Source organism: Boleophthalmus pectinirostris, unplaced genomic scaffold (genome assembly GCF_026225935.1).
Source record: "Boleophthalmus pectinirostris isolate CB_2022bp ecotype Guang Dong unplaced genomic scaffold, ASM2622593v1 HiC_scaffold_10, whole genome shotgun sequence".
Lineage (NCBI taxonomy): Eukaryota > Metazoa > Chordata > Actinopteri > Gobiiformes > Gobiidae > Boleophthalmus > Boleophthalmus pectinirostris.
This window is the reverse complement of record NW_026570971.1, coordinates 33,158,465-33,182,392: the sequence shown is the minus strand read 5'-3', so window position 1 is coordinate 33,182,392 and position 23,928 is coordinate 33,158,465. Positions and strand designations below refer to the sequence as shown.

Here is a 23,928-nt window from a genome sequence, read left to right as displayed (position 1 = left end):
TTTTGGTGAATTTGTGTTTCAAATGTGAAAAAAAATTCTAAGTCAATTTCGATACTAAGGACTAACAGACTCGATTAGATACTAAGATAGATCAGTTTAATGCCATACTTTGGAATATTCCAAGCAAACATGTCCATACTGTGTAATATTATACCCACAGAAACAATATTTCCATGGAAACAAGTTGCAGTTTCAGATCTGTGGAGAGGCAAGCCCGCTCATAGTGAATACACATGTTTTTCTGAGCCTATGTTTTTGTCTAAAATGTTACATACTGTGTCTTTAAATGTGCATATAACTTTAAGAAAGGCCGTCACGTTTGTCTGGGTGAAAAATGTCCCACAACTTTAATGGCCTAAACAATATCATCTCCATGGAAACAAGCAGGTAAAGAGACTCTATGAGAAAAGTTACACACAGTATCGATACCGGCTCAAATGAGTATCTAGTTTCGATACTAGTTTTAGCGTCATTCATTTTACACACAAACCCTGCATATTTAGACTTTCTCTCAAACTGAAAACAGTCTGTTCCACTTTGTGACGTCATCATGTGCTAATACAGGAAGTGCTCCACTGTGTTTTTAAACTCCACACAGCTTCACTAGAATCATTTGAATTATTTCAGATCTGTAATTTCCAATCTCTATTAAACAAAATTTATCAAATGTTTGCAAATGTGTGCTGTGTGTCGCCATGGTCACTGCTGAACATTCTGCCATAGAGGTACATGTAGAATAGCCCCATGGTGATGTCATTACAAAATATCAATTGTCAAAAAGTAACATTTGATACATAACTTGGTTGTCTAATGCCATACTGTGGGACATTCCAAGTAAAGCAACAACATGTCCATACTGTGTAATATTATAACCACAGGAACAAGATTTCCATGGAAACAAGTTTGAGTCAGGTTTGTGGAGAGGCAAGCCCGCTCACAGTCACTAGTTTTAGTATAGATTGGAATCTGATTTTCGATACTTTTGATAATCCTGCTTTGAACGGAATCACATTATTAAAACATAAATCACACATTGAATCACAATCGGAATATTTGTCAGAAAAATCACAATTTGATATTTTTAGTAAATCGTTCAGTTCTCGTCTATGGGCCTGAGGCGGGTCCACGGAGGCCATCTTGGATCCCAAAGCCACAGTTTTACACAATCACACACTCACACACACTCACCCAATCACGCACTTACACAGTCACACACACACTCAGTCACACACACACTCAGTCACACACACACTCACTCACACACACACTCAGTCACACACACACACTCAGTCACACACACACACACACAGTCACACACACACACACACACACACACAGTCACACACACAGTCACACACACACAGTCACACACTCACACACTCACACACTCACACAGTCACACACACAGTCACACACTCACACAGTCACACACACTGTACACAGACTGTTCCCTGTGGTGACAGACTGATGGTTCTAGATCTATTTTAGACACAGACAGACCCCTCCTCCTCCTTCCTCCTCTTCTTCCTCCTCCTCCTCCTCTCATCCCCCTCTCACTCTACTCTGCCTTTATTTGAATGAAAGTGTGTCAAAGAGATAGAGGGGGAGAGAGATGAAGAGAAGGAGAAGAGAGAGAGAGAGTGGGAGAAAGAGAGGAGAGATAGTGAGTTGGGAGACAGGGGAGAGAGAATGAGGAGACATTGAGGGAGGGAGAGACAGACAGGAGGGAAAGGGAAGAGGGGAGAAAGAAGAGAGGGAGAGAGAAGAGTGGAAAGTAGAGAGGTGATGATAAGAAGAGGATGGAAGACAGGGGTAAAGAGAAAGAAGAGGGATGACAAGAGAGAAAGTGTGTCAGAGAGAAGGAAAGGTAGACAAAGAGAGAGAGAGAGGAGGAAAGAAGGGGAAGGGTAGAGAGAGCGAGAGATGAAGAGAGGGGGAAACGGAAAGAAAGAAGAGCAAGACAGAGCGATAGGCAGGAGGGGAGAATAGAGAGAGCAAGAGAGAGTGGGAGAAAGAGAGGGGAGGATAAGACAGGGGTGAGAGAAAGAACAGAGATGGAGACAGAGAGAAAGAGAGGAAACAGGGGGAGAGGAAGAGAAAAATAGGAAAGAGGGGAAAAGGAAGGGGATGAGAGGAGAAAGAAGGAAACTATAAGAAAGACTGCAAGAGGAAACAGAGAGAGGGGGACGGAGAAAAAAAGAGAGCGAGGCACAAACAGCCACCACTACACTATCCATCACTCCCTCCATCTCTCTCTCTATCATTCACTCCTTCGTTCAGACAGAGAGGCAGATTTGTAGAGAGGAGCCTGGAGCAGTGTCCTGGATTCAGACAAAACAGAGATTCTTCAGTTAAAATCCCGAGGAACAGAGCGAAACTGAACTATAACTCAAACATGCACACGCCTGTTAGAAAAACACATTTGCACTGTCTAAAATACTATAATGAACCCTCAAACTAATTCACTTTCAAAATAAAACTCCACTATTATCAGGTCCGAGCGCCAGAGGCTGGTGAAGGGCCTATTAGTATCACAAAACGATGCTCCAAGTGGCTCGAAAGTGAAATGGCACGACGTGACTCGCCCGTAGTGACCAGGGACCCTCAACATGACGTAGCAATGCACCAGAGGTTTCCAAAAATGTATAAGCGGAACATTGTTCTCGTATCAGAATATTATTCTTTCTTTCTTATTATTTTTCTCCTAACCAACTCACCCATTTTTCATCCACTGAACAATGACAAAAAGTCCTGGAAATTTTGCCATCTGATAAAACCCGTGCTTCTCTGAATTAGGACTAAAACAGGACTAAACTAGGATTAAACCCGAACTGAACCAAGACTGAGTGTGTGGACAGGCCCGGAGGTGCGCCCGTCTAGACCGTCGGGTGAGCGCAGGTGAAAGGATGGATGGAGAGCTCCGTGCCTCACAGAGTTAAGCGCAGCCGTTGTCCAGTGGTGCTTTGTGGACACCCTGCTCTCCCTTGGGCCTCCCTCGGGCCTCCAGCGGGTCCCAACGCAAAACAGTGGACACATTTTGAAAGTTCACTGCGGGCACGGGAGGGAGTGAAACTGCACAATGCAGGAGCGGGCAGGTGGGATGATAAACTGCAGTCCTGCAAACTAAATGTAAGTGTAAAGTAAAAAATACAAATGATTCATGTTTGTCTATCATACATCATTTGTGCTGGATATTTGATTTGGCTTTAATCAAAACATTTTAAGCAGCCTAAACTTGTGGTCGAGCTCTAATCTTGTGCACATGTTAGACAATTCCTTTCCCTTCTCCGTGTTTGATAGAGGTTAAGATTTGTGGGCAGGAGCTTGACAAAATATCACAGATGTGGGCGGGAGAGGGAATGAAAATTATAATTCTTTGCGGGAGGAAGCAGGACTGAAAATTCTGTCCCACACAGACCTCTGCTCGGGGTTCTCCCTCTCTCTCTCAAATCCAAGATTAGTCCTGGTTAAGTCCTGGTTTAGTCCTGGTTTAGTCCTGGTTAAGTCCAGGTTTAGTCCAGGTTTAGTGGGCTCAGGTGGCAAAAGGAACAAAAATGTATATCACAACCAGGCCTGTTTGTTTTAATAAATACATGCAAAAATGATGTAAAACGGCAGGGTTAGGTTAAGAGTTAGGGCTAGGGTTGGGGCTATAGTGAAGATTATGACTAGGGTTAGGTTTAAGCTTTGGGTTAGTGCAAGGCACGGTGTTTTGCGAGGCACAGCGTTTGCAGGGTGCATGTTTGCAGGGTGCATGTTTGCAGGGTGCGGCGTTTGTGGGGTGCGGCGTTTGCGGGACGAGGTGTAGGCACGCGCGAGGGCCGATCATTGCTGCTTGCGGCTATATTTCTCATATTATGCTCTTTTTCTGGCGGTTCCCCTCTCTCCCTCTGTAAAACATGTTTTAATTCAGTTGTTATTATCACTTTTCTTCTATAATCCTTCAAAATAAAGTTATACCTGTACTTATGCTTTTATTTTGGTGCTTCCCCTCTCTCCCTCTGTATGACTAACATATTCCGATCCACCTGTCATGCGTACACTTGTTCTCCACCCCTTCAAAATAAAACTAAACTGTTAATCTCATAGTATGCACTCTTACTTTTGCGGGGGCGCCCTCTCTCTGTATGACTAACATATTGTGAATCAGATGACATTATCACACTTTTCCTGCAGCCTTTTTGAGTGTCTTTGATGCCAAAACGCTCCCGAGGTTCCCACGCCTCAGCTCCGCGTCCTGATTGGTCGGTACAGTTTCCCACGCTCTTTGTCCGCGCGTGATTGGCCGATGTCCTGTTTAGATTTGATAATGAGTTACCTGCTTTTCTTAATCAACAGCTCCGTCCTCTTCAGAAGAACTCAAGGAGGTCAGGCTCAAGTTTGAGTTTCAAAATAAAGTCAAGTGGTTTCAGAGGGTTTCAGATAAAAAAGCACTTGTACTGAGTCAATATTACAATCACATTATATAATTCAACGTACTATTTCCTTAAAGGGCCTATATTACACTATTTTCTGATCAATATAATGTTGTTTCCTCATCACAAAAATACCTGGAGTTGTCTTTTATTTCATTAATTTAACACTCAAATCCTACATGTTTAGACTTCTCACAAACACTAAACACTCTGTTCCTCTTAGTGATGTCATGTGCTAATACAGGAAGTGCTCCACTGTGTTTTTAAACTCAACACCTTCACTAGAATCATTTAAATTACTTCAGATCTGCAATGTTCAATCTCTACTAAACAAAAGGTATCACATGTTCTGGTAGTTTTTAGCATTAGTTTGCTAATGCATGCTCTGTGTCTCCATGGTCACTGCTGAACATTCCACCATAGAGGTACATGCAGAACTGCCCCAGAGTGATGTCATTGCAAAATATCAACTGTCAAAAATTAACAATTGATACATAACTTAGTGTGGGTAAAAAAAAATAGGCTATATAGATACAAGAGAAGTTTAATGCCATACTGTGGAATATTCCAAATAAAACATGTCCATACTGTGTAATATTATAACGAGAGGAACAATATTTCCATGGAAACAAGCAGGTGAGTAACGATATCCAAGTCTTTCGATACGATATCACGGTATGAACCTCATGGTACGATATTTACTGTGATATCGTGGGAAAGTTCATGATATGGAGTGAAGACTCACGATTAGGAATGTAACTATATCCAAATCTCTCGGAACGATATTTTCACAATATACACCTCACAGTACGATATTTATTACGATATTTTGTGGAGCCTAATATGCCACTTTTTCCTCTTAAAATACTTTGACAAGACTTCATCCAAAGAACTAAGACTTAAAAGTATTAGAACTGTTATTTCTTCTTGTAGTCTGCACTGACATGGAGCACAGGATCATGGTCTATGTAGTTCCCTTTGTTTTTTAGTGCCATAACTCTTAATTTAAGCAAAGAGACTTGGGATTTGATATATTGTGATGATCCACGATATTATTGTGAGAACTGTGACGATACGATATCAGGATATTTTGGTTATTGTTACATCCCTAGAAACAAGTTTCAGCCACAGGTTTGTGGAGAGGCAAGCCTAAACATTATTATTCTACGTAAATATCTGCAACAATCCCAAGAGGAAAGATTCTATAACTTGTACTTTTGCATGACTTCTTTGGTAAAGACATATCTGGAAAATGCAGGCCAAGTGTCATAAAAATATACTAAGTTTTATATATATATATATATATATATATATATATATATATATATATATATATATATATATATAACACTGTCTCAGACAGTGGGGTCCAGAGGAAGAGGTGCTGGATATGGCAGGACAAACCCCTACATGGGGCCACCGGAACATATAAGTGGCTGATATCAAGAAATATGTCTTGAGAGGGCTGGCCTGAAGGACAGCACAGAGGCACTGATCCTGGCTGCTCAGGAGCAGGCCCTGGGCACTCGAGCAATAGAGGCCCAGATACCACACCAGACAAAGACCCACGGTAGACTGTGCAAAGAGGCTCCTGAGACAGTCCAGCACATAACTGCGGGTGTAAGATGCTGGCAGGGAAAGCATACATGGAGCGACATAACCAAGTGGCGGGCATAGTGTACAGAAACATCTGTGCAGAGTACGGGCTGGAAACCCCAGGATCAAGGTGGGAAACACCTCCAAAGGTTGTGGAGACATGACCGAGCCAAGATCCTGTGGGACTTCCAGATACAGACTGACAGAATGGTGATGGCGAACCAACCAGACATAGTGGTGGTGGATAAGAAACAGAGCAGAGCGTGGTGGGTTGACATCGCAATACCAAGCGATGGTAATATCAGGAAAAAGGAACACGAGAAGCTAGAGAAATACCAGGGGCTCAAGGAAGAGCTGGAGAGAGCCTGGAAAGTAAAGGCATCAGTGGTGCCTGTGGTGATCGGACATCGGGCTGTAACCCCCAAACTGGAAGAGTGGCTACAACAGATACCGGGAAAAACAACGGACATCTCAGTCCAGAAAAGTGCATACTGGGAACAGCAAAGATACTGCGCAGAACTCTCAAGCTCCCAGGCCTCTGGTAGACGACCCGAGCTCAATGAGGGTGAAGACCAACCACCGTGGAAGGTGAGAAACACATTTTTTTTTTTTTTTTATATATATATATATATATATATATATATATATATATATATATATATATATATATATATGAAAAATGATCACAGTTGCCACAGCAATTAACAATTCAAAAGAAAAGATCACATATTTTGAATAGTACAGCCCTCAAAATGACACCTACAAACAAGAAACTGAAACACATGAAGATACTATGAGTTTACTTGCAATTGGAAACGAGCTAAAGTACTTTTCTGAATAAAATATTATTTGTAGTCAATGTAATCAAAGCAAGGACACATACTTTTTTTGTCTAAAATGTTACATACTGTGTCTTTAAATGTGCAAATAACTTTTAGAAAGGTCGTCACTGTCCGGATGAGAAATGTCCCAGAATTTTAATGCCATAGTGTATAACGTTTCAACCAAAACAATATAATTTCCTTGGAAACAAGGGAACAGACTCTCCATGAGAAAAGTTACACATTGCAGCTTTAAAGGAGCATTGTGTAATTTTTCTGGTGGAAGGTTGATGCTGTAAAATGCTTTTCTCCTTTGAGATGTTATTGCTTTGTCTGGAATGTTCCACAGTATAGCATTAAACCTTTCTATCTTCACACAGCCCACACTAGATCAAGTTACAGGTCAGATCTGTGGAGAGGCGACCCCACTCACAGTCACAATGTCTGTTTTTCTCAGTATTTGAACTATAAAACCACCTGTAATTCAATAAATCTAATGTAAAGCTGTTTAAAGTCATACTGCGGAACATTTCAGACAGAGCAGTGACATAAAGCAGGTGATAAACCCCCTACCAAAAAGTTACACAGTGCAGTTTCAATTTTTAAACCGTGAAGAGCCAAGGATGTCCCTACGCTTCAATGTCAGAATTCTGAATATTACGGGGGATTCTGAAAGCACCACAACACCGCTGTGATAAAGACACGGCTCATTCCAGTAGCGTTTTTTTATTTCCCCAAATCAAGTCTGAACTGGCCTCTTCCACTGAACTAAATGTGATGTTTAAATCTGCACCAACAGGTCGGCCATTATTCACAAATATTCACAAAGCTCCAATAAAACTCAGGAGCGATCAGAGCGTCCCTTCAAACCTCATGTCAGAGAACATGTACAGATTAAAGGGGACATCATCACAAAACGTTCAGAACAGGGCGCGGGGGTGTAACTGTCAATCAGAGACGCGGCGGGTGAGAACCATGTGCAGACAACTTCCTGTGAGCATTTCAGACTGCTGTAAAGACGAGCCATACTGATAACAGTACTGATATAGTGATAAAGTGCACTATGTAACTTTTTGTTTGGGGCTCCATCACCTGCTTGCTTCCATGGATACATCACCGCTCTGCCTGGAATGTTCCACAGTATGACATTAAACAGCTCTACTTTACTTTGTTTAGTTTTTTCATTTACAGGTGGTTTTATAGCTCAAAAATACAAAAAAAAAAAAAAAAAACAGACATTCTGACTGTGAGCAGCGTCGCCTCTCCACAGATCTGACCTGGAACTTGGTCTGGTTCAGTCTTGGGAGGGAATTTGTGAAATATCATAAGGATTGTGCACTTCTGGAAAAGTTTTGGATTTTTGGCAGGGTGTTAGGTTTAGGTCTAAGGTTTTTAAAAATCCATGGATACAAGTTGGGGTGCGCCCCCTAGTGGCCGGTGTACATGAAATGGCCTCTGATGAAATGAGAAAAGGTTGTATTCCACCTTCCTTTTGTCTTAAATTGTTGGATAATGACACTTTTTCTACTTGACTTGATAAAAGGAATGTGATTTCAATATTATCTTCCTATTTTAAGGCCATTTTCATGTCAAATTTATTGTAATGGTCATTTTCTGCTTGAGAAACAGTCCATATCTCAGAAATGAAATAAACTGTATAAAGATCATTCAGGCCTCTAAACACACATGTTCATTCTTAAAGAATAATATTGAACATGTTCCCATCATTTTAGTGTGAAAAATATTATAAAATATGTTATGCAAAAGCCTTTACCAGAAACTGGCTATTTCTGAAATCAAGTCAAATAAGGTACAGAAATTGTTTCCTGGTTCCATGAGTCGCTCCAGAATGTGTTTGACCAGTTTACCCAGGCTTTGCCATCAGATTCAGATGGTTTTACTACAATGTTGTAGAGCAGACGTTTTCAATAGGTGAGGCCTGCCTCACCTGAGAGGTACCAAAGAGCCAGTGCGGAAGCACAACACACACCAGGACTGAACCAGGACTGAACCAGGACTGAACCAGGACTAAACCAGGACTAAACCAGGACTGAACTAAACCAGGACTGAACTGAACCAGGACTGAACCAGGACTGAACTAGAACTAAAACAGGACTGAACTAGGACTGAACCAGGACTGAGTGTCAGGACAGGCTCGAAGGTGCCCTCGCGTAGCCCATCAGGTGACCACAGGCGAAAGGACCGGTATAATGCCATACCATGAAACATTCCAGACAAAGCAATAACATCTTCATAGAGACAAGCATTTGAGGGACGCTTCACCAGAAAAGTTACACAATGCAGCTTTAATAAAACAGTTGCAGTTTTTGTCCTTCTAACTCTACTTTCAGCCGCCTCGATGAACAGAAGTTATTTTTGAAAGGAGCAAGCTAGAACACACAATATGAAAGCAACGCAAAAGCTGAAATTTTTGAAGCATTACGATTTCCTTCACAAACAAAACCGATAACTGATATTTGCCAATACTGAAATTAAACTTTAAAATCCATAGCAAAGGCCACAACTCGAAATAAAGATCATGATTTTACTTCTCCCTTTTGTAAAAAATTATAACAAAATGTCTGGATATAAAATGATTGGTCGCCTAAAAAGGGGGCGTGGCTCAAAACTATTACATAACTCTGTGTATCTGACCAGAACTGCACTCCTAAGACTACACCTGTTTCTCTTAATTCAAGCAACATTTGGTTTAGTTTCTTAATTTAAGTGCAAAGAGTTGTTGTTTTTCTTATCTTCTTCACTCCTTTCTGTTATGGTCCATAGAAACACTTTTCACCAAAATATCATCATGAACATTACACATTTTGGTAGGATACAAGTCCATGAACAAAAGAATCAACTGAACTACTGAAGGACTAAAGGCCTAAAGCACACAGACAGGAGGAGGAGAGGACAATCACAGAATGAAACATGACACACACACAGAGACTGCGGTACTGAATATCGACATCGACCAATACCGATGTTGAAAATCTCAATCCACATCATCCGTCCTTACTCAAAACTATTGTGAAAACTACATATCCCTCTAATTTATGCTCCATGTTTGTGTGTAAACAGATCCGTGCGTTCCAGGCGTAGTAACTGTCACAGTATTTATACTTCCAAATGTTTCTAATGTCAAGGCTGTGTTCTCTTAAAGGTGCATTGTGTAACTTTTCTGGTGGAGGGTCCAACCAACGCTTTTCTCCATGAAGATGTTATTGCTTTGGTTGGAATGTTTCACAGTATGGCTTTAAACCTTTCTATCTTCATGGAGACCAAACTAGACCAAGTTACAGGTCAGATCTGTGTAGAGGCGACCCCGCTCACAGTCACAATGTCTGTTTTTCGGTGTTTTTTTAGCTATAAAACAACCTGTAATTGAATAAATGTGAAGTAGAGCTGTTTAATGTCACACTGTGGAACATTCCAGGCAGAGCAATGACATATGCATAGAAACAAACAGGTGAAGGAACCAAAAAGTTACACAATGCAGCTTTAAACAACCACCAGAGGGCGCTAAAGGTCAGTCTGAGAATAGACGCATCAAGAATTTCGGACTTCCGGTCATCATGCAAAGCGTACTGGGAAGGATTTTCCGAAAAACATTTTGTATGTGGAGTGAGACGTACAGAAGACAAACAGACTGAGCTGCACTTTCTTGTTCTTGTGGTTTTACAGCAACATCACGTCTTGGTCTCTTTGCAGTGGAAGGTGTTTCTTGGTGAACAGTTGGTGCCTTTCGCTTTGGTGATGACTTTTTAAATTTGTAACCAAGGTTAAGCGCTCCACATATAAAATGTTCTCTGCAAACTCGGGATGATTTAGACAGTCAAATGTTTCCTTTTTGGTTCTTCCTGTGGATCAATCCTGCCCATCACCTTCACCTTTCACTATTTTTCAATTCCGTTAGGAAGAGAAACAGTTTGAACAGAGGTTTACAGTCACACACATCTGATTCCCTTTTGCATTTATGGAGTTCGCAAACAAATTTCTCGAGCCGTTTTCCGCTGTTCATCCAACAACCACACAATTAACGATGTCCAAAACCCAGAACTAAAATATGACAATATCAGAACCAGAAACAAAAGTGATATGGTTCAAAAGACTTGAAAAGATCGACTTTGTCATTAGACACATCCCACTGGGAAAACAAACATGGTGGCTTGATGCTCACTTTTTCAGAAAATCCTTCCCAGTATGCACTGCGCAGTGACCGGAAGTCTGAGATTCTTGATGCAAAACAGATGAAACAGAGCAACAAATAAGTAGGTAGCCCCAGCAGTTTTTAGATCGCGTCTGTTGGAAAGAATCAATAAAAATGAGGTGCTTTTATTTGTTTTACAGCTGGTTCTAGTCACATTTTTAAAAGTGTTCACTACTGCCCCCAGTGGTCAGCTCATGTACAGCTCTGTTACTAAAATTCCACATGTTCCGAGGAGATGGACCAGATTATGGACAGAACATCGCAGAAGACGGACAGAACATCGCAGAAGATGGACAGAAGCGTGTGGAAGTGTGGTACTCACCGGCCAGGCAAACTGAAAGGGGATAACGACTCTGCCAGCGTCCCCCGCCCGGGCCCCTCCCCTCAGAGCGAAGCTGTTGCCGCCCAGGACTTGGGTGCTGTTGGAGCCGTAGGTGCAGGGTCCCTTGGGTGTCACCTCGCCCTGGTACTCCTTTAAACAGACGCGGATGTAGGTGTCGCACTGGTCGGCGCCGCACTGCCCCCCGGAGGAAGGCTCCTGCGCGTCACAACAGTCCCCGCTCTGGAGCACTCCCTCGGGGTTCTGCACGGACAGCACCTGGACCTCGAAGTAACCCGTGCTCTCTGACACCTGTGACGGGGAAATACAAGAATATAATTTACTGTAATTCTATAAGTTAAAGCCGTAATGTGTAACTTTTCTGGTGGAGACTCTGTTCACCTGCTTGTTTCCATGGAGATTATGTTTTCAAACAAACAAACAATACAATATAATATGATGTTAAAGTTGTGGGACATTTTTTAAACAGACAAAATACATTATACAGGTCCTTCTAAAAGTTACATGCACATTTAAAGCCACAGTATGTGACATTTTAGACAAAAAAGGCGTTAAAATGGGACTGTACTCCTAACTCTGCCCACAACCACATTTCAGATAGAGCGGTTAAACTGAGCAGGATCTGGAGGACTAAAGGGGAGAGTGAGGTATAAGGAACCGTGTGATTACTCCTGTGTGATGTCACCAACTACTTGAACTACTTGGAAGTGCAGTGGTCACTGGCAACAGCACACACTTGGTTTTGACTGTTTTTGAACACAAAACTAGTCACTACTAATGTCACTAAAACATAAATAACATCACTTCAATTCATATTTCACTAAACCTCTTGCCTCGTCTTTTCTAGTTTTGTCTTTTGTAGTTTTTGTGGACTCGAGCTGCAGATGTCATGTGAAATACTTCGAGGTGTAAATTACACAATAGTTGTTGTTGACTTCTAGATGGAACTGACAGGCAAAGGGATTCTTTTTTTTTCCACAAACTGTCACGTATCTGATGTAAAACTATGATAAATATTTAGCACAGGTACTATCTCGCCAAACCAAGCCAGAAATAAAAAATGATGAACGTCTGTCAGATGCACGGTGTAACTTTTCTGCCAGTCCTCTGTCGGTAAAAGCATCTGGCCTGGAGTTCAGATGAGGAAATTGGACTATTTTTGGGTCAAGTGGCACCGATTAAAAGTCTGTCCTGCTTTTCTTCAAAGAATAAATATCTAAAGCTGTTTTGTTTTTAATAAGAAAACTCAAATCAAATCAATATGAGAAAAATCATATTGCCCCGTCCTACTGTGTTCAAAGACACTAAACCCAGCGCCCCACAGCCACTGCCCACTCTTATTAAACATGTGTGTCTCCATGGAGACAAGGTTAATCACAATCAAATCAAAATCACTATTTTGGACATGAATGGACACGATTAGCTGCAATATTCTGCGTAAAAACGTCAAACCCTGTAGTTTAGATCCGTACAAACGTGTTCTGAAATCTGATTCTTGTACTTGTTTGTCAGTTCAAATTTCAGGTTTTTGTCATTTCTTCTGGATTTGGGCGTATTTAAAATGTGAACTTCGAACAGAATCTGATTACGAAAACATGAATCAGAAATATAATTATGATTGCAATCTTTGCGCAATGCTAGAAAAATCAAAATTTGACACTTTTTCCCACTCAGTGAGAATTTAGTTTTTCAAGAGAATTTTGAGCAATAAAAACACCTGGAACAACATCAAGTATGACAGATGTGTTTAAAGCCTTACTGTGGAACAAAGCCCAGCTGTAAACGAACCTGTCTCAGGCCAGACTCATCTGTGTGTCACTCTCAGGTGAGTTCTACCGAAAGAAATCAGAAAATGCAGAACATGATGATTATTTGAATCAAAGTTGACTTAAATCCAGCTGAGAGAAAAGCACAGACGTCTCCCCTGTCCACAAACACACAAAACACTTTCCTCTGCACGATTTTCACAAACTAAATACTGAAGTACGTCTGTCAGCACCGCCATGTTTGTTTTGGTTCTTTTGGTGCTTCACCTTTGGCTCCGCCCAAAGTTCAGTGTTGCGACGTGATTGGTCCAGCTGCCCAGTACAGCGAGCGCACAACAAGAGTCTGAACTCACAAACATCCTGAGAGTTCATCGTTCTGTGCACGGTTTCTTAATGATTTAAGATGTGGAACCACCAGAACTAAACCAGGACTTCAGTCAAGACTCAGGACTAAATCCATTTAGGACTAATCTTAGATCTGGACCAGGACTAAAGCCGGACTTGGTTTAACAAGATAGAATCCTGGTTTGACTTTCAGCTCTGCACAATGATACACACAAACCCAAACGATACACACAAACCCACACGATACACACAAACCCACACGATACACACAAACCCACACGATACACACAAACCCACACGATACACACAAACCCAACGATACACACACACGATACACACAAACCAAACGATACACACAAACCCAAGATACACACAAACGATACACAAACCCACACGATACACACAAACCCAAACGATACACACAAACCCAAACGATACACACAAACCCACACGATACACACAAACCCACACGATACACACGAATCCAAACGATACACACAAACCCAAACGATACACACAAACCCAAACGATACACACGAACACAAGCGATACACACAAACCCACAGGATACACACAAACCCAAACGATACACACAACCCACACGATACACAACCCAAACGATACACACAAACCAAACGATACACAAAACCAAACGATACACACAAACCCAAACGATACACACAAACCCACGATACATACAAACCCAAACGATACACACAAACCCAAACGATACACACGAAACACACGATACACACAAACCCAACACACAAACGATACACACAAACCCACATACACACAAACGATACACACAACCAAACGATACACACAAACCCACACGATACACACAAACCCAACGATACACACAAACCCAAACGATACACACAAACCCACACGATACACACAAACCCACAACGATACACACACACGATACACACAAACCCACACGATACACACAAACCACAAACGATACACACAAACCCAAACGATACACACAAACCCACAGAATACACACAAACCCAAATGATACACACACACCCAAACGATACACACAAACCCAAACGATACACACAAACCCAAACGATACACACAAACCCACACGATACACACAAACCCAAACGATACACACAAACCCACACGATACACACAAACCCAAACGATACACACAAACCCAAACGATACACACAAACCCAAACGATACACACAAACCCAAACGATACACACAAACCCAAATGATACACACGAACCCAAACGATACACACGAACAAACGATCACAAACCCAAACGATACACACAAACCCAAACGATACACACAAACCCAACGATACACACAAACCCAAACGATACACACAAACCCAAACGATACACACAAACCCAAACGATACACACGAACCCAAACGATACACAAACCCAAACGATACACACGAATCCAAACGATACACACAAACCCAAACGATACAACTTCAGTCACTGTCACATGTTCATCGCGTTTTATTTCTTTCTATCCCCCCATTCTCTCCTCTCTCTCTCTCTCTCTCTCTCTCTCTCTCTCTCTCTCTCTCTCTCTCTCTCTCTCTCTCTGTCTGACTGTCTCTATTCTCTCAGTCTCTCATCTCTCCATCTTTCACTCCCTTCCATCTTTCAGACAGACAGAGGAGAGAGAGAGAGAGAGAGAGAGGAGAGAGAGGGATAGAAGAGAGAGAGACAGAGAAGAGCGAGAGACACGGACAGAGGAGGGGGGATAGGGAGGGAGAGGGATAGAGGAAAGAGAAAGACAAAGGAGAGAGGGACAGAGGAGAAAGAGAGACAGAGGAGAGAGAGAGACAGAGGAAAGAGACAGAGGAGAGAGGAATAGAGGAGAGAGAGACAGAGGAGAGAGAGGGATAGATAGAGAGAGAGACAGAGGAGAGAGACAGAGGAGTGATAAAGTGCACTCACAGTGTACACCTGCAGGGGGAGTTCATGCCTAAACTACTATTTATACAAAAAAAAAAAAAAAAAAGTGTTAGGAAACCGAGAATTTGTATAAAAACAGATGAAATACCAAAAACTACCAACATTTCATCTCCTCCCTCACTTCTCCTTTTCTCCTTTCTGTTGTGCTCCCATAGAAACTCTTCTCCAAACCAAATAAACGTCTGACAAATGAACACTCCGGACGAATAACAGAGAGAGAGAGAGAGAGAGAGAAAGAGAGAGAGGAGAGAAGGCAGGAAGAGGGAGAGAGAGACAGAAAGCAAGAATGAAAGGAAGGGAATGAGGAAACACAGAGGAGAGAGGGGAGGGAGAAAGACAGAAAGAGGACAAAATAGGTGGCAGAAAGAAAGAGTAAAATAGAAAGAGAAAGAGAGAGAGAGAGAGAAAGGGGGAGAGAAACAGAGCAAGTAAAACAGAAAGGCAGGGAGAGTCAAATATATGTAGAGAGAAGAATGGGTAAAAAGGAAGGGAGAGAAACAGGCAGGAAGAATGAAAGAGAAAGGGAAAAGAAAGAGAGTAAGATAGAAAGAGAGAGAGGGAAAAAGAGGGAGAGAGAGAGAGAAATGGATAGAAAGTAAGAGAGAAAGGCTGGAAGAGGAAGAGAGACAGAATGCAAGAATGAAATGGAGGGAATGAAAGAACACAGAGAGAGGGAGGGAGAGAGAGAAAAAGGGGGGAGAGAAAGAGAGAGTAAAATAGAGAGAGAGAGAGAGAGAGTAATGACAGAAAGGAAGAGAGAGAAAGGTGAGAAGAGAGATAGATAGAAAGCAAGAATCAAACGGAGGGAATGAGGGAAGAGAGAGAGAGAGGGAGGAAGAGAGAGGGAAAAAGAGGGGAGAGAAAGAGAGAAAGAAAACTAGAGAGAGACAGAGACAGAGAGAGGAATGGATAGAAAGGAAGAGAGAGAAAGAAGGCAAGGAGAGATAGAAAACAAGAATGAAAGGAAGGGAATGAAAGAACACAGAGAGAGAGAAATGGAGAGAAAGGAAGAGAGAGGAAGACAGGAAGAGGGAAAGAGATTGAAAGAATGAATGAAAGTGAGGAAACACACACATCGCGTAAGAGAGGGAGAGAGAGAAAAAGGGAAGGAGAGAGGGAGGGGAGTAAAAAGAGAGAGAAATGTGGAGAAGAGCATTAAAAGAGTAATGGTGTGTGTGGAATGACAGTCCCTCAGATCATCTCTGGACTCTGACGACTCAAGTATCTGTGTGTACTTTGCGTGTACTTTGTGTGTACTTTGCGTGTACTTTGCGTGTACTTTGTGTGTACTTTGTGTGTACTTTGTGTGTACTCTGTCACGATAAAACAACTTGAAGTGAAGTACATTACATAAGAAAATGTAGATAATAAACGATAATATTTCAAGTAACATGGCCGTGATACTGACATTTCAAACTGGGTTTTTTCTTGGACAACAGAACGTGATTTTCAACATTCAGTCAAAGTACTTTTACTTCTATTCCCATGTGTACTTGTATGTGTGTAATCCCTCAGTGGTCCAGGAAGGTTCCACACTGGTCTTTAGTCTACGTGCTCTTACACTTGTTCTAATTCAGCTCAAGATCATTCGAAACATATTCAGGAAAGGTTCAGTTTTTGTCCTGTGAACGTGATTTTTTTAGAATCAATACACGCATCAAGAATCTCAGACTTCTGGTCATTGTGCAATTCATACTGGGAAGGATTTTCTGAAAAAGTGAGCATCAAACCTCCATGTTTGTTTTCCCAGTGGGATGTGTCTATTGACAAAGTCGATCTTTTCAAGTCTTTTGAACCATATCACTTTTGTTTCTGGTTCTGATATTGTCAGATTTTAGTTTTGGGATTCGGACATTGTAATTGTGTGGTTGTTGGATCTTAACAGCGGAAAACGGCTCGAGAAATTTGTTTGCAAACTCCATAAATGCAAAAGTGAATCAGATGTGTGTGACTCAAACCTCTGTTCAAACTGTTTCTCTTCCCAACGGAATTGAAAAATAGTGAAAGGTGAAGGTGATGGGCAGGATTGATCCACAGGAAGAACCAAAAAGGAAACATTTGACTGACTAAATCATCCTGAGTTTGCAGAGAACATTTTATATGTGGAGCACCAACAAAGCACAAAATCCCAATCCGTCACTCAACCTCGGTTACAAATTTAAAAAGTCAACGCCAAAGCGAAAGGCTCCAACTGTTCACCAAGAAACACCTTCCACTGCAAAGAGACCAAGACGTGATGTTGCTGTAAAACCACAAGAACAAGAAAGTGCAGCTCAGTCTGTTTGTCTTCTGCTCCTCTCACTTTAACAAACAAGATCCCACTTTGATGTCGCTCCACATATAAAATGTTCTCTGCAAAACTCGGGATGATTTAGTCAGTCAAATGTTTCCTTTTTGGTTCTTCCTGTGGATCAATCCTGCCCATCACCTTCACCTTTCACTATTTTTCAATTCCGTTGGGAAGAGAAACAGTTTGAACGGAGGTTTGAGTCACACACATCTGATTCCCTTTTGCATTTATGGAGTTTGCAAACAAATTTCTCAAGCTGTTTTCCGCTGTTAGGATCCAACAACCACACAATTACAATGTCCGAATCTCAAAACTAAAATATGACAATATCAGAACCAGAAACAAAAGTGATATGGTTCAAAAGACTAGAAAAGATCGACTTTGACAAAAGACACATCCCACTGGGAAAACAAACATGGAGGTTTGATGCTCACTTTTTCGGAAATTCCTTCCCAGTATGAATTGTGCAATGACCGGAAGTCTGAGATTCTTGATGCGTCTATACCCTCAAAAAATGAGTATCTAATTTCAATACTAGTTTCAGTATCGATTAGTAGCTGATTTTCAATGCTTTTGACAACTCTTGTAAATACAGACCCCACGTTAGGGCTGCAAAACATTGGTAATCGAATCAGAATTACAATTTGGTTTGCACAATTATGAAATCACAAATCTGAAAATATTGAGCTCACTGAATGTCTTTATACGGAAAGACACAAAGACATCTGTCGTTTTTAGATTTCTACAAACATGTTCTGAAACACATGGGGCACTTGTGTAACGATATCCAAATCTCGATTATTGTCACGGTATGAACTTCGCGGTACGATATTTATTGCGATATCGTGGCAAAGCTCATGATTATGGATGTAACAATATCCAAATCTCTTACGATATTTGCGCAATATTTCCACGATATCATCTTACGGTACGATAATTATTGCGATATAAAAACTGACTTTTTCCTCTTAAAATGCCTTGACAAGACTTAATCCAAAAAACTAAGACTTTAAAGTGCTTAGAAGTGTTATTTCTTCTTGTAGTCTGCACTGAAACGGAGCAAAGGATCATGGTCGATGTAGTTCCCTCTGTCTTCTTTAGCTATTTCTGCACCATAACATAAGACACTTGTAATCTGATATACTGTGATGGGCCATGATATTATTGTCAGAACTTTGACGATACGATATTATTATTATTTTCGTTTTTTGTTACATTCCTACATTCCTAACAGATGAACAGAACTACTTTTTTAGACAAAGATTGCAAATCAAAACACAATATTTGCTCATTTATTCACCAAAATTGTGCAGCTCTATCCAAAAAGATTCATAAAAGTGTTGAAAAGAGTGAGGAGAGGTTCTAAACTAGTCATGTAAATTGCTTCTATCTATAGTTCTATGCGTTTTAGGTCATCATTTGATTTGATTAAAGAGTTCATATTACGATATTTTCTGATCTGTGTTCTAATATTTCCTCATCACAAACAGACCTGGACTTGTGTTTTGATTCATTCACACATTTAACACACAAACCCTGCATATTTAGGCTACGTTCAGACTGCAGGGCTTAACGCTCAATTCTGATTTTTATTGTGAAATCCGATGTTTTTGCGAGGTCGTTCACATTTCCAATTAAATATGACTTATATGTGACTCCAGTGTGAACATTAAATGGCCCAAAAGTGTCCCGCATGTGCACTGGAGACACGACGATGTCAACCGCAGCGAGCGTCTCTGTGTTTATGGAAGTTGTCCAAACATGGACGCAGCATTGAGCACCTGGAGATTTTAAAGTTCCTCTCGTACCGGAGCCAGAACATGAACAACTTACTTGTTTTAAGGAGGAGATTGAGAAGGAGAAGGACGAGGTTTTTGGTCGTGGTGTTTTGTGGGACAGCGGCAGCGACGTCCGTTGAAAGGAACATGTGGATGTGGAGACGGAGCCAAGAGTGGTGAGTGGTGATGTGCTTCACTTCAGTGACACTGAGTTCATTAACAATTTTCACCTACTTCAGCGCAGAATAGTGACGTTTGTGTCTTGTTGATAACGTGTAGGTGGATGAATGCACTTTGGCCGTTCAGACTGAAGTCACATGTCAAAAGATCAGATATGTATCGATTTCAGGAGCACATATCCAAGTGTCCTGGGTCACATTTGAAAAAAATCGGATCTGTGTGGTTCAGACTGACATTAAAAGATCAGATACAGGAACATAGAGGCCAAAAAATCAGATTTGGGTCACTTCAGGCTGCAGTCTGAAGCCTTAGACTGAGTTCTTCTCTCAAATTGAATTGTGATGTACAGGAAGTGCTCCACTGTGTTTTTAAACTCCACACACCTTCACTAGAATCATTTGGATCATTTCAGCGCTGGAGTTACGCAAATCTCTACAATCTCTCTAATCTCTAAAGGTAAAAGGAGTTGTTCACTTGAAAATTACCACTTCATGACATCACAAGGTGGACCAGAGCATTTTGAGCTTTGAAGATGTGGACAGACTAATAAAAAAGAGTCCGTCTACATTTCCAAAGCTCAAAATGCTCTGGTCCAGGTCTGTTTTTGAGGAGGAAACATTAGAATGTGACTCAAAACAGAAGAGTCCATTTTGTGTAATCTAGAACCTTTAAGCAATGATCCTTTAATGACAACATTTTCATTTTCAAAGTCAGAGTCAGGGCTTTTTTTCTTAACCTTGTTTTATCAGTCCTTATTTCCGACTCGAGCCAAAGGTTTAGTCCCATTTTAGACAAGTTTGAGTCTAAGTTTAGACCTGATCCGGTGCGGTTCATATCAGACGTTCTCCTTCCTGCGCTTGTTTGGGGTCATGGAACTTCTATAGAAAGTCCAATGTTTTTTTGTGAGTTTTTTTTCTGGTGGAGGCTTCGTTAAACGCTTTTCTCCATGGATATGTCATTGCTTTTAAGTTACAGGTCAGATCTGTGGAGAGGCGACCCCGCTCACAGTCAGAATGTCTGTTTTTCTTTGTAATTTTGAGCTCTAAAACCATCTGTGATTGAATAAATGTAAAGTAGAGCTGTTAAATGTCACACTGTGGAACATTCCAGGTGGAGCAATGACATATCGGAGCCACAACCAAAAAGTTACAGGACACAGGAAAACACCACTAATCTCATCTCTTTCTCACATTTCAATCATTTTCTGGAGGGATAAACAAACTGGGCACGTTCAAATCAAAGTTTATTTTTGAGAATTAAAGTCTCACTGTAACATTATTTAATCACTATCAACTCAATTTACACTCAAACATCTGTGACTCCCGTAGAGTTAAATGAAGCAGCTCTGGTTTGTAGAAAGAAATTCATGTCATCGTAATCGAGCTTACTTTGCAAATAAGGTTAAAGTGGCACAATAAAACCCAGGGTGCAGGAGCAGACAGGAGCAGGCAGGAGCAGGCAGGAGCAGGAGCAGGCAGGAGCAGGCAGGAGCAGGCAGGAGCAGGCAGGAGCAGGCAGGAGCAGACAGGAGCAGACAGGAGCAGCAGGCAGGAGCAGCAGACAGGAGCAGGCAGGAGCAGGCAGGAGCAGACAGGAGCAGCCCCAGAGCCATTCACACAGACTAAAGTGGAGAAACTGGCCAATGTTTTGATCCTCTGAGCAAAAATTCTACTAGTACAACTACAACCGCAAGTGATACAACTGACCATAAACTCATTTTGATCAAACTTCAGACTGGGTTTGGTCCAAGTTTAGACCTGGTTTAGACCTGGTTTACTCTACAGACCTGATTTAATCCTGGTTATGTTCTAGTTAGTCGTGGTTTAGGTTTGGTTTAGACCTGGTTTAGACCTGATTTAGATCCAGTTTAGTCCTGGTTTAGATCTGGTTTAGACTTGGTTTAGATCTTGTTTAGCCCTATAGACCTGGTTTAGACCTGGTTTAGACCTGGTTTAGACCTGGTTTAGACCTGGTATAGTCCTGGTTTAGATCTTGTTTAGCCTATAGACCTGGTTTAGACCTGATTTAGACCTGATTTAGACCTGGTTTAGACCTGATTTAGACCTGGTTTAGACCTGGTTTATTCCTGGTTATGTTCTAGTTAGTCTAATCCTGGTTTAGATCTGGTTTAGACCTAGTTTGTGACCTGGTTTAGACCTGGTTTAGACTTGGTTTAGATCTTGTTTAGCCCTACAGATCTGGTTTATTCCTGGTTATGTTCTAGTTAGTCTAATCGTGGTTTAGACCTGGTTTAGATCTGCTTCAGACCTGGTTCAGTCATAGTTTCCTTCAGACATTGTTTAGTTCCAGTTTGAACTTGGTTTAGTTCTGGTGTAGTCCTGGTTTAGTCTTAGTTTAGTCCAAGTTGTGTTCTTTTAGATCAGATTTAACCTTAGTCCTAGTTTAATTTAGTCTAGTCCTACTTTAAACCGGTTTTAATGTTAGTTCAGACCTGGTTTAGATCTGGTTCTGACCCGGCTAAGTAGTATTTTTCTTTAGACACGGTTGAAGTTCAGAGAATTCTCAGCTTGAACTTGATCACAGTCTCTGTCTTCACTGAGTAAGTTGTGTAAGCTGCAGAGTTGAAGTGTTTTCATTGAGCGCGTTAGAGACGCTTCTGTCTGCTCCTGCTTCTGCTTCTACTTCTGCTTCTGCTTCCCGCGGACAACTGGAACGGTCCTTTCTTTTTAACTCTGAAATATTTTAATATCCAATTATCCATTTACTCATCAGACCAGACTACAGGACAACTACTGAACCAATTTTCACGCTTATTTTAGTTTGGAACAACGCACTTACCCCAGACACTAGCGCTGGTCTTTTTTAATAAATTAGTCACCAAATATTTTTTTAACGAGCCATAGTTATGGTAGTTGTAATGATTTCATACGCAATTTGTAATTAAATCTGTATTTGAGCTAAAACTTTAAGGCTTTGAACTTAACTAAAATATTGCTTACATGACTTTAGAATCCGTCTGTTGTGTTTAGAAGAATTTTGAATTGACCAAAGTGGACAGAACTGAGAATTCATGACAATCTAAAGTGAATATATCAAATAATAAACTCGTTAACTTCTTAAAACTGCTAAGTGAACTCTTAAATGTCCCTAATCTTTGCCATAACGGATCCAGACGAACTGAATCCTCGGTTTTCTTGGATACGTGTGCGTAACGTGGACTCACCTGCGCGCACAGCGAAAGGAGCAGAAAAAATCCCACGAGTTTAAAATGATTGCCAAAATAATTCCACATGTCTGGTCCTAAGCAAGTCCACGTCCTTTAAAACCATGGGGGAAAACTAAGGGAAAGTGTCAGCGCATCGTGAACACAGTCTACCGGGGAAAGAGCGCTCGTGTCGGGCTCCAGAGCGCAGCCCGTGTCCCGGTGTGGTCCTGCTGTGGTCCTGTTGTAGTCCCGCTGTAGTCCCGCTTTTTAGTCCCGCTTTAGTCCGGCTCTCCGCGCTTCCACGGTGCGCACTGAACGCTCCCGGGGTCGAGTAGCGGGACACAGAGGCAGAGACAGCGCCGGGGCAGACGGACGGACGCCGCGGCCAATCAGAGAGCGAGGAGGAGGGGCGAGACGGAGGTGAGAGCCAATGAGACGAGCGAGGAGAAGGGGAGGGGGCGGGGCTGCAGACTGTCACAGAAGTCTTACCTGTGCGCGTGGAGGAATTATTTTAAAGGGGTGCTGTGTCACTTTTCTCGTAGAGAGTCGGTCATTTGCTTGTCTCCATGGTGATGTTATTGATTTGTCTGAAATGTCTTATCTTGCTGGCTCGCTTTTCCATAGATCTGACCTGCACCTTGGCCTGGTGGCTTTATTTTCTTGTCTTAATGGAGAAATGAGTTTAATGCCATACTGTGGAAAATTCCATCTCTATGGAAACAAGCAGGTGCGGACCCTCCACCAGGTCCATACCACTGACCAACAAGGTAGTAGTAGCAGCAAATAAGTAGTAGTGGCAGTAGTAGTAGAAGTAGTAGCAGGTAGCAGTAGTACTAGTACTAGTAGTAGCAGCAGTAGTAGTAGTACTAGTAGCAGCAGCTGTAATAGTAGTACTAATACTAGTAGCAGTAGTAGTAGTACTAGTAGCACTAACAGTAGTACTAGCAGTAGTACTAGCAGCAGCAGCAGTACTAGTAGTGGTGGTGGTGGTAGTAGTAGTACTAGTAATAGTAGTAGTAGTATAGCTACTAGTATAGTAGTAGTAGCAGTAGTAGCAGCAGTAGTAGC

At 41.5% G+C, this 23,928-nt stretch overlaps 1 protein-coding gene across 1 annotated transcript in view; it reads right to left on the bottom strand.

Moving 5' to 3' along the window:
* Positions 1-22,947, bottom strand: part of LOC110153422 (protein jagged-2-like) — a 121,956-nt gene extending 99,009 nt beyond the window's left edge. The window contains exons 1-2 of the mRNA XM_020917306.2: positions 22,879-22,947; positions 11,365-11,673 (exon numbers count right to left, since the gene is read on the bottom strand). Of these exons, the coding sequence (XP_020772965.2) occupies positions 11,365-11,673; positions 22,879-22,947 (378 nt within the window). The remainder of the gene's footprint in view (positions 1-11,364; positions 11,674-22,878) is intronic.
* Positions 22,948-23,928: the final 981 nt, after the last annotated feature.